This window comes from Wasmannia auropunctata, unplaced genomic scaffold, assembly GCF_000956235.1.
Source record: "Wasmannia auropunctata unplaced genomic scaffold, wasmannia.A_1.0 LD335825.1, whole genome shotgun sequence".
NCBI classification, from domain to species: domain Eukaryota; kingdom Metazoa; phylum Arthropoda; class Insecta; order Hymenoptera; family Formicidae; genus Wasmannia; species Wasmannia auropunctata.
Window position 1 is genome coordinate 15,784 of NW_012027065.1, and position 12,500 is coordinate 28,283.

The 12,500-nt window shown below is 37.1% G+C and overlaps 1 protein-coding gene across 1 annotated transcript in view; it reads left to right on the forward strand.

The window, feature by feature from the left end:
• LOC105456034 overlaps nucleotides 1-5,072 on the forward strand; it is a 10,805-nt gene extending 5,733 nt beyond the window's left edge. The window contains exons 3-5 of the mRNA XM_011699798.1: nucleotides 3,577-3,693; nucleotides 3,765-3,917; nucleotides 4,959-5,072. Of these exons, the coding sequence (XP_011698100.1) occupies nucleotides 3,577-3,693; nucleotides 3,765-3,917; nucleotides 4,959-5,021 (333 nt within the window). The 3' untranslated portion in view covers nucleotides 5,022-5,072. The remainder of the gene's footprint in view (nucleotides 1-3,576; nucleotides 3,694-3,764; nucleotides 3,918-4,958) is intronic.
• Nucleotides 5,073-12,500: the final 7,428 nt, after the last annotated feature.

Here is a 12,500-nt window from a genome sequence, read left to right on the forward strand (position 1 = left end):
ATTAAATTGGACTCAAATTAAGAATAAGAGCAATAAATGTTAATAGAGAATTCATCGACCTTTGCAGTATTCGTTCGGCACCGTGCCGTTTAGCGGTATCTGTCGCGCGCCGGCCGATCATCGATTTAATGCGCCGCACCTGACGGCGCGCTCTTAATGCCTTATGGTTGGACAGTTTCAACAGTTCACTATTCAAAAACCATTGACACCTCAACATTTTGCTATTAACATTTTCGACTCAGTTTTTCATGAGGAATACGTAGATGCCGGCTCCTCCGGGTGACTAGATCATCCTGTATATACAGAGTGTCTAATGTTAATCAATCACCTCAAATCTCTTGAACAGTGCATTTTAGGAAAAAATGTTTCAGACAAAAGTTTTGGGACTTCGAGGGGGACATAAGATGATAACATTAGTTTAACCCTGAGTAGCGCCGTCAAGGTCAGGACAAAGTCACTTTGAATTTTTTAAATGGAACCCACCATTTTTTATTACATATTCTTGTAGCACACCTCGAGAGCTTTCCAAAACGCTAAATAAAGTTATTCTTCAACAAATACTTTTTAAGTTATGAAGTTTGAAAGTTACAGTACAGTATTTTGGAAAGCTCTTGAGGTATGCTATGCTCAAGGTATCTATCGGACATCTTGGATAATGCTAATGTCGACGGTACTGTAACTTTCAAGCTTCATAATTTGAAAAGTATTTATTAAAAAATAACTTTATTATAGCGTTTTGAAAAGCTCTCGAGGTGTGCTACAAGAATATGTAATGAAAAATTGGGGGTTCCATTTTAAAAACAAAGTGACTTTGTCCTGACCTTGACGACGCCACTCAGGGTCAAACCAATGTTATCAACTTATGTCCCCCTCGAAGTCTCAAAACTTTTGTCTGAAACATTTTTTCCTAAAATGCACTGTTCAAGAGATATTTAAGGTGATCGATTAAAATGGGACATCCTGTATATAACAGCTATTAAGATTTTCATCTAAATTATTTTTGAGAAATGGACGATGAAACAAATAATGGAAAAAACAATTACAGAGATATGCACGTAATAAATAATTTATTTATTTATTAATAAATTTTGATAATTTTTTTGTTTCTATTCTTTCGATTTTCAATAGAAATTCCCCGGTTTATTTAACGTACTCGTATATAGATTCACATTCTGACCAAACATAAGATTACTTCTTCGGGAATTTGGATGGGCTCGATTAATCCGTGTACTTTTTGCGCCAATGTATTAAATATAAATTGCTCTTTACACAATGTATTTGGTCATTGATACTTCCAACCTTTCTGCTACTTGCGTATCCGCAAATAAATGTAATGTGGGGATTGCATCCAATCTTAACTTCCGTGAACGTACAGGAGAATAGTTCAAAGCCATCTGCTGCCTAGGCTTCTCATAGCACCATCTCTCAAAGTGCTTAGAACATATCCTTTCTATACATAATGATGATATTGACACTAATCTGAATTGTTTAAACTTGCACTATCAATATATATTTATGCGTTAATGCAATATTTTAATCTTACCATGCGACATATTTACTTCGCTTGAGCACACTTCCATCCACTTTGCAGCAATTTCAGAGTCGAGGAAATCTGAAGTATCTTATTTTCTGTTCTTTCATTCTTACCGTTTTTCGATAAAAATTATGATAGCCTTTTATTGCACAAGCAACCATTATTAAAAAAAAAACTGCAATCCTTGCTTACAAATTAAAAATGCTCCGAATGGACGACTCGCAGGATTGAATTGTGTCCATGTGTCTCCACAGCAAGAGACAGCCATATTACATCGAGCACGATCGAGCACCGAAAGTAGCCGAATCTGCACGATTGTGACAGATTGTAAGCTGGTTGCGATGCGCAGTGGTACACCACCAAATGAGCATACCCTTGTATTTATACCATGTGCGCAGTCACAAAGTTAACGTAACAACTACGTAACATTCGGCCAGCTTTGGCTATATCCGGAGTGGTTTGTGTCCGTGAAATATGGCCGCATAACTGCATGGATAAAATCTGCATAGATATCATGAGTGATGCGAATATGTTGTGTTTACATAGTAGAGTGAAAATTGTGATTTTATTGTAATAAAATAATAATGCATGTAACATAAGCTATAGATTTTTAGTATTGGCAGTGAACTTTGGAACATATAGTTAAGCATGCTTGAAATAATACATCGTTACGCGAATTTATCGCGTTTCGGTAATTTTGTTTTCGGAAAAGTTTCGTATTCGGACGACTTCAAGACGTCTTCAAGATGTCTATAACTGGTCTAAAAAATGAAGTTTTTAAACATCCATATATTATTAGTCGTCGACTATTATTAGATGTCATAGACCAAAAAATGACCGTACATAGACGTCTCTATGTCGTCTTTTGGCATCAGTTTGCTACTTGGAAAAAAGCGTTAAAGAAACATAATATAAATTAGGCTAAACTTCCGAAAACGTCTTACCTGCGATTTCGATGAAACTATCAATAGCTCCATGATGGGATAAAATAAAAGCTGTTAAAGACATTTTTGCTGATTCCTATGAAAAAGCCATTTTTTAAGATAAAATAATAAAAATGTGGTAAATAAGCCGATGAACAAAGATCGCTCTGTTAACTTTGACCTTGACAAATATTGTCAAGATCATATAACTTTGAGTGACTTTCAGAAGGTTTTAGCCGTCGCTCGTTAAACAATTATTAACGAAAAAGTCACTACAATTTTATTCAATATTATTATTAATATGATATATTTCAGTACACAGTATAACATGTTTGTCAGGTTCAGGAGGGCGATGTGAGGTTAGGCGCTACTATCAATATAGGTAGCATGGGCGCAGGGAAGAAGGGTATAGAGGCTTTGCCCCTCCTCTTCGCCTATTACATAACTAATATCTATTGTAGAAATAGAAAACAATCTTGTAACGGTATGTCGAGTTAAAGCAACACATGTTTATACTTGTGATTCATGGATACATCTTACCTTGCGTAGGGGTATGTCTAATCATTTTGATATCTATTATTTTTAGTATATTATAGACTCATCTATTTAGTAAGGCGAAGATTTAATGGATATATGTATTTATTCATTATTTTTATGAAACGAGGTCTATATAATTGTACTGTTCCATATGGATTTTCGATTTTCCACGCGAGGTGAGATATAATACATGACAAAAATTGCGTTTTATTTATGAAACATTTTTTGTTAATAATTTTGTAATAAACAATAGCTGCCGGCTAAAAATTTTTGGAGGTCCCTCAGGGTAATGATTTTGACAGTACATGCATGTCAAGATCATTGGAGGATGATCCCCTAATTGAAATATTTACCAAAATATAATAATATAATTTTTATTAAATTCAATGCCAAAATTGATTTGGTAGTCAAATTGAAAAAGTAAATTAGGATATAACATTTTCTAATAACTTTTTCATTATTTCTAAGAGTGTAAAGATAAACATCTGCGCTTCGCTTGCAAGTTTTTCACTCTGTACTATAGTGTGGTATTACACAAATATTCAATGTTCTAATATTAATTCTTATAATAAATATTTATAGCTTTCCTTGATGACCCTTGATGATCGTGCCAGTACAATCGCGTTTGTGACACAATCTTTAGTAAAACTGCTTCAAACGTTTACATACGCATTTTATGGCACTGTCCTTGCAAATGCAGTAAGTTTTAATGATTTAGTAAAATGATTATTATAATTCAAAATTAATTAATTTTCGATATTTACGTTTAGGGCGAGGACTTTCGTAATGGAATATATTTTTCCAAATGGATTAATTCTAGGCTTGATCGTCATGTGAGAACAAATATTATTTTGTTGTTGATGCAAAAACCGATGTTTGTAAATGCATTTTTTACTCCTGTTAATATGATCATGTTTACTAATGTAAGTATTTAAATTATAATCGGTTGAATAAATCTGAGCGATAGTTTATGACATTCTCGAGTCACATTTATCTTATTGTACTATTTTAAAGTAACATTTATATTTTATTTTTGCAAAAATAGAAGAGTCAAGAATTAATAAAAATACAAAAAATTTCAATTCAGTTTTCTCAAATAAAAAAATTAAAATTTTTTTACAATAGAATTTATGTAATAGGACTTTACTGCATCAGTTAATGAATAAATAAAAATTTCAAAATATTGTGAATTATGATGCAAGTATAAAAAAAAGACAAAACCACTCAATACTAATAGATGTTTATACATTTTTTGAAAATGTCATATGTTACCTTTAAAAAATAAGAAAAATATAATAGTTTTAATTAAAAAGTAAAAATACGTAAGAAACACGATGGTAAATAATCATCGAGCTTTACTTAATGACAGATGCGTATCTAGTAAATGATCAGCACATAAGTTTCTTTTTAAGAGAAAAAGAATATATTTTTAGTAAATATGCAAATTCAGTTAATTAAATACTTTTTTAGTATATTCTATTTAGCCTATTTAGTTAATTTCTGTTATAGAGGTCTATAACATATAAATCTATAAACATATAAAATCTATAAAATATGGTTACCTTTTTCTAATATAATTATATTTTTTAGCGAAAAATGATATTTTAATCATATCTATTAAGTCTAAAAAAATATCAATTAATTTGTAACTTATATACTTTGAAGCCTTATTATGTATTAAAATAATGTATATGTATATTTTTGTTTAGTTAGTTATATTTACTGGTAATTCAACGACTTGTCCAATAATTCTATTATAAACTTTATTTAAAACGAAGAATAAAAGATTTTAATTGCTCTTTTAATTACGTTAATTAGCAGATAACTTTACTTAAAATTGATTTCATAAACTATTATTAAATTAATTTTTACAATGGTTTTCGATAGTCTCTATATTGATTAATAATATTTAATAAATTTTTTTCATGTTAAGCTAATTTTATTTGTTTTGCTTTTATTCATAGTTCGTGAACACTACAATGTCCTATTTCTTCCTATTGCAATCTGTTGGTGATAAAGGCGGATAGAGATATATTTTACGCGTATATTTTGTAGACGCTATCAAATTTGTTAAATCATTACATTATTAAGAGAATATAATAATGCAAGTATACAATCAATGTATTTTATTAATGTTTTTTATCATTATGTTATTTGTAGTAAAAATTTTTTCATATTATGCATATATATATAGGATAGTAATTAAGCAGGGTAAAGTAGCGCAATTTGGTCATGACGTAATTTGGTCAACAACATTTTTTGTGCGCTGCAATCGCACTAGACAGTTGTCGTTTATGTCATTAAATTGTCATTGTATTAGCTAACTTTTGACGAGACATAGAGTTGAATAGACGCGTTAATTTTTGCTCGGCAGAACAAAGCAAAAAAATTTTGACAAATAATTAAAATTGACATCATACATTTTATTCTGTGAAATGATTTTTCGTGATGTAGGTAATGTGTGTTATAATATGGTTTTTTATTCTCTTTTATGTGATTAATCGCGTTTCGGTGTGAAGTGCGTGGAAAAATTTTTACGCCCATTTTTTTCAACAAGCAAGGTTAGCGTATAATTTGGTCAACTGTATATAGTGTAATTTGGTCAATGCATTTTCTCACACATGTTTACAGATGAAGCACTGAACATCATATACAACACATATAGACTCATTTTTGGTTTTTTTTATTTTTAAATAATTTTTCAACATTTTTTAAATATTAGAATGGGATTTCGTAAGCGAAAAACTGATCGTCCAGCAAAAGATTTCACTGCATTGTTTAATGCCATTAAAGAAATATAATAAAATTGGAGAAAAAATCGATACGAAGCGTTGCTTTATCATACGATATTCATAGAACAAGTTTGAATCGGTATGTTTTGCAGCTTGATAAGCAGATCGACGATTTTTCAACAATTAGCGACGACGATCTTTTAATAAAAATTCAATCTTTGTACGGGCGGTGCATCATCATCATCTTCTGACTCGAAAGAAGACTTCTGTATCATTTGTATGAAAGAGATGCCGATAAAGTTGAATTGCTTCAACTCAATAGAATGTAATACGTGCAAACGAGCCGTCCACTTGAAATGCGCAAACATAACAGCCGATTATTATATCTGCGTACATTGTGATTCTGAGCACTCGCAGATGAAAGATTAATTTCAATGTTCGTGTGCTTTTCTTATACTTTTTTTTAATGAAATTAATTAAAAAATAATTAAAATTTAACAATATGTTGTTTTAGCTTAATTTTATGATTTATTTTTTAAGAATTCTTAGGATTTATACGGTTGACCAAATTACGTTATAAAAAAAATTTCGATTTTTTGTGTTTCGGGAAAATAATCATATTTTTTTTGCAATGAGATAGAAGATAGGTATATTCGAGAAAAAGTTGCGCTAGATTTTTCCAACGGTTTATTTGGTTTCATGAAATTCGAAAAAATACGAGTTTTAGAGTCGAGATCCAAAAAAAAGTTGACCAAATTACGCTACTTTACCCTACTTTAAAAGATTTTAAAGTGTAATTTCTTTCGACCTAAGCAGAATGGCTGACTTATAAAATATAATCTTAAGATAAGTTTTATGACTTTACCACTGTAAGCCTTAAACATAATAAAAGGAATAGGAAACAGGGCACAGAGAATAAGAATTTCAACCTATCAGAAACTATGTATTCCATAGTATACGATTTCTGGTAGATTGAAATTCTTATTCTTTGTTCCCTGCTCCCTATTCTTTTCATTGTGTTTAAATCGTTGTTTTTATTAACGCAAAATAATTAACTATCTTGTGTCTTATGTCTCAAATATCCGAAAAATGTTTAGTGATACAGTATGGATAAAAATTATATTTTATTTTTGTAATTAAAATTAGATTTATTTAGATAAATAGACGTAAAAAGTAAATTTTAATTACTAACATAAACATTATTTATTATTACATACGCTACACATTTGTTACATGTACATATATATGTATATTATGATGTGACGTTTTTCAACCATTTATCACAAGGATCTACAAGGATAAAACTCGACCAAAGGAGCGCGGTCCGGATCCTGTGTCCTCTCTAATTTAGGGAAGCGAACGTTTCCTCGCTGTTGTGTATTACTTTTATACTGTTATAGGTAGAGGTTTAATAATTCAATATGCACAGCAGATATAAAAAAACTGTATTTATTATAAGAGAGCCGTTGATGGCGACAAAACGATTCGATATTCTTACAAAGGCTACAAAGCGGAAGAAGCACAAAAAAAAGAAACACGACTTGCATGCGCATCAATCACACAACGACACAGGTCAACATAAGCACACGGCACACCTCTGGCGCCAAACAAAATATAATTCAAAATGTAAACAATTATTCGGACTTCCGTTTCCGGTCGGTTAGAGTTGAGTGGTCAGATTTGTAGCTTAGAGTGTGAAGTGTGTGTGAGTGGTTTGAAAGAGATGAGAGAGAGAGTAGCATGTAAGTGAGAGAGAGGTGAAGTGCTAGGGAAAGGTTACGAGTGGAGGGAGCGAAGAGTGGAAGGGTTTGTGGTGGGAAAGGGAGGAGAAAAGGGTTGAAAGAATGAGGTCAGGAGGCGGGATAGAGGGAGAGGGAAGGGAGAGTTGGAGAGAGAGAATGGCGCTGTAAGCAAGAGCACGTGCGGGGGCACCGGCATAGAACGGGAGGAGGATAGAAAGGTAGTAAGTGGAAGAGCGGCAATACAGGCATAGGGTATATAAAGAGTGTAGTAGGGAATCTGAAGAGTAGTGAAAGGCGTGGTAGTACGGGGAGCATAGAGAATTGTACGAAGGGGAAGAGTGTGATAGGGAAACTGCGGAGTGAAGAGAGGTGGAGTAGCGCAGGTAATATCGGCAAGTATACAAAAACAAGAGAGAGATGTTAGGAGAAGGAGGAAAGGAAGAGGAAGATATATTTAAAAAAAGTAGGATAGTGAGCAGGTCACCATCCGTAGGGGGTGATAAAGGGAGGGATATGAGTACGATATTTAGGGAGTGGAGGGAGGAGATGAAGGGGGAAATGAGGGAAGAGTTGAGAGGGATTAAGAAGGAAATAAGGAAGGTGATTGAGGATATAGAAGGAGAAGCTAAGAAAGGATAAGAAAGGAGTTTAGGGTAAGGGAGGAGAACTAGAGAAGAGAAAGGGAAGAGTTTAAGACAAGAATAGATAAAATGGAACGAGAGTTGGAGGGATTAAAGGTGAAGAAGGGAAAAGAAAGAGAGGATGGAGGAGAAAGATAGTGAACGGAAAGGAAACGGATGGCAATGCGGAGTGGAAAGAAAGGGTTAAGGAGCTGGAAAGAAGATGGGAAGTGAAGGAGAGGGGAGACAGAAGGAGGAATATTTTGGTGAAAGGATTGAGGGGAGGGGAAGTGGAGTTAGAGAAAAGAGTGGAGGAAGTGTTAGAGAGGTTAGGGGGAAAAGTGAAGGTGAAAGAAATAAGGAAAATAGAGGCGGGGAAGTCGAAGAAAGGAAGTATGGTAGTGGCGAGATTAGGGAGTGAGGACATGAGAAGAAGAATTTTAATGAATAAAGGGAAATTGAAAGGGGAGGAGATCTGGATAGAAAAGGATATGACATGGAAGGAGAGAAGGATTAGGTGGAAAATGAGACGATTGGCGAGAGAGGAAGAGGTGAAAGGAAAAAGGATACGGTTGGGATAGGGGGGAGTGTGGATTAAGGGAGTATGTTCGCGAATCCGCGGTGTGCCTCGCGGAAAGGCGCAAGAATCGGGCGCAGAAAAAAAAACAACGAATAGTTGCGTGACATCACTCGGGCCTGCACGCAGCATGGTGTTTTTCTCGGTCGCGCTCGCACAAACACCTTGCGTAAACACGAGACCAAATTCGAGGAAAACAGCTGACAGGAACGCGGGTACTGAGTCACCGGTCTCAGCTGACCGTTGTCAAAACGAGGAGCGGATCAGCTGAGCCATCGCGTCACTGACAAACATTTTTGATCATGTTGCCAGGCGGAATTAGTCACTCGCGGACGCCGCGAAGCAGGGTATAAAAACCCGGGTCGTCAGACGCCACTCGTTTTTAGCCAATCGAGCCAAGCCCGTGTTACGCGAATCGGTAACTGTCGTGCATCCGCGCCGGAGCCGAACAATTTCCGAGGCCCTTTCTAAAGCGACTCAATTCTTTTTGTGATTTCATTTTTTTCCCTTTTTTGGCTTATTTGCCCTTTTCTTGTAAATATTGTACAGTAATAAACGTTGTTCTTGTGTGCTATTAATAAGACTGTGTCGAGTTCCGTTTGTTCTTCCCGTCTGATAAATTCCGCCACGCATCATTCGCAACGCGAACATTCTGAAAAAATGGAAGTGGGTGGAGGAGGATGGTTTAATGGATGGGTGGGGAAGAGTGTTGAGGAAAAATATAAAAAAGAGGGAGAGGTTGAGGGCAGGGGAAGAGGGGAGGAGTGAGTCGCAGAACCGGGAGGAGGATGAAAAGGGAGGGTGAGGAAGAAGAAAAGAAACAGGGTGTAGGGGAGCGGAAAAAAGTAGAAGGGAGAGGGAAGGATAAAGAGAAAATAGGGTAGAGGAAGGGGAGAGAGAGAGAAGAGGATGGAGAGAGGGTTGAAGATAGCATTTGGAATGTGGTTGGTTTGAAAAATAAGGACAGGGGGTTTCGGAAAAGTCTTGAGGAATGGGAAGTGATGGTGTTAATAGAGACATGGATAGAAAGGAAAGAGTGGGAGAAAATTAAGGAGAAATTACCGAAAAGATACGATTGGAGGATACAAGAAGCAAGGAAGAGAAATAGGAAAGAGGGGCAATGGGAGGCATGGTTAGGCATTAAGAAGGACTTGATTGGTCAGAGGGAAGAGAAAGAGAAAGAAGTGGAGGGATTGATAACAGGGAGAATTAAATATGGTAGGGATAATTGGAGAGTGGTGGGGGTGTATATGAATAAAGATATGGAGAGGAAAATGGAGGAATTGAGGGAATGGATGGAGGGATTGGAGAGGGGGAGAGACCAATGATAGGGGAGATTTCAACGCTAGGACAGGGAATGAGGGAGGGAAATTGGAGAGGGAGGAATGGGAAGAGCGGGTATAGAAAGTCTAAGGACAGGAAGATAAATAGCAAAGGAAGGAGATTGGTAGAGTGTATTAGAGAGAGGGGGTGATGGATTTTGAATGGGGAGATAAGGAGGGTAGTTGGACATATACAGATGGCAGAGGAGAATTAGTGATTGATTATGTATTGATGAACGTCGAAATAGAGGAACAGTTGGAGCAGTTAGAAATAGGAGACAACATAGATTCAAATCATCATCCGCTGATAATAAGTTTGAAGGAGGGAGGAAGAGAGAGGAGTAAAATAAGTAGAGGAGAGAGAGGGTTTGGAGGGGGATATGGGATGAGACGGGGAGGGAACGGTTTAAGATGGAACTGGCGAGGGTGAGGCTAGCAGAAGGGGAGGTGCATGAGCAAATGAGAGAGCTAGAGGGAAGAATAGAAGAGCTGTGATAGAAAGGATAGAGAGAGATAGGGAAGATAAGAAGAGGAGAAAGGGATAGTGGGACAATGAGTGTTGGGTAAAGAAGAGGGAGGTTAAGAAAACTTTGAGGGCGTGGAGAAGTGGAAAGCGAGATAGATAGGAATATGTAGGGGAAAAGAGAGAATACAGGAAGATGTGTGAAGGGAAAAAGATAGAAGAAAATGAGAGATGGGAAATGGAGGTAGAAGGAGCAAGATCAAAGGAACAAGTGTGGAGTATAATGAATAGGGAAAAAAAGAGGTGGAAAGGGATTAACGAGGATATAAAGATGGAGGAATGGGAAGAGTATTTTAAGAGGTTGTTAGGGGGAATAGAAAGAAGGATGATACAGGGGAAGAAATGGAGGGGACAAAGAGAAGGAGCTGAAAAGGGAAGAAATCAGGGGAATCTTAGGTAAAGTTAAGAACGAAAAAGCAGTGGCGATAGAGGGAGTGCCTGGGGAAACATGGAAATATGGAGGGGAGAAGAATGGGTAGAAAATGTGTAATAGGATTTGGAAGGAGGAAGAATGGCCGGAGGAGTGGAAGGAGGAGGGGTTAATACCAATAGTGAAAAGAGGACAGGAAATGGTAGTTGAGGAATACAGAGAAGTGACGATAATGCCGACGTTATATAAAATATATGCGTTGGCACTGGTGGAAAGATTGAGAGAAGAGGTGGAAAGCAGAGGGCTGTTACCACCGAGTCAAACAGGATTCAGGAAAGGGATGGGGACAATAGATAACGTTTTTATTTTAAATTATGTGATTAATAGGCAGATAACAAGGAAGGGAGAAAAGTTGATAGCGGTCTTTATAGATTTGAAAGCGGCGTTTGACTCGGTGGACTGAGGGGAATTGTAGAAAGCACTAAAGAAAAAAGGAGTGAGGGAAGAATTAGCGCAAAGGGGAATCGTGCCGAGGACACAAGTTGCGCGCCGCGTAGTAACACTCGCGAGGTGCGGTGCGGCCGAGAAGTATTGCGTAATTTCTTTGACCTTCGCTCGGTTCTCGTCGCTCTAGGCCGTCCTCCAACACGCTCGTGTCCCTTATTTTGACCGCGAGCTTCCGCGATCCGTATTTTAATCTTGGCATGATGTTAGTTCGCCAAGGATCGGTGCCAGAATACATGTCACCCCGTGGCACTTCACGCGTCCACGTCCCGCGCGTCACATGAACACCACGCGCGAATACTCGCGAATTGTATTCGTCCGCACTGCGAGATAATTAAAATATATTAAATATATCACATTCTCTGTTATTCATTCTAGAGCAATTCTTTATTCTCCTTGCCGCTCTTCTAAGCCTAGTGTAATGGCCTTCAACCAACCGCCTCTTTACCATTATCGGAGCTGGTTAGCCGGCCTTCCGAGCCGTCGTTGTTCGCGTCGTCCGGACCTTTTGCGAAAATCAGTGTTAACTTCGAGCTATCGAACTGTTAGTCGGAGATCTCATTCGAATATTATATAAAGTGGTTTGCTCACGCGAGCCTGGCGCTCAAACCTCGCCTACATCTACAAGGAAATTCAGTACAAGATCCGTTAATTAGCTGTATCTCCGAAATCACATCCTGTTCGATCCGGACGTGTGCAAATGTGCGACCGCACGCGTAGGTACGACGCAATAGCGTCGCGAGTTCGCACGTCCGACTCGAGCGGGATATTATTTTGATCGGAGATACGAATACTTTACAGATCTTACGATAATTGCCCCGCGGATGGAGGCGAGGTTTGGGCACCATGCTCGCGTAAGCGAGCCACTTTCTTGTGAATTAATGCGCTATCTCCGATCTCCGACTAATGGCTCGAATGCTCGATAACACATATTTTCGCAATAAGCCCGGACGATGCGAACCACGGCGGCTTGGAAGGCCGGCTAGTCAACTCCGATAATGGTAGAGGGGAAACGAGGCTTAAGAGAACGGCAAGAAACGTAAAGAATTGCTCCAACGGTTTATAACAAATAAAATAACCTGTATTTCTCGCAGGATTTACAGTTCGCGCGTATTC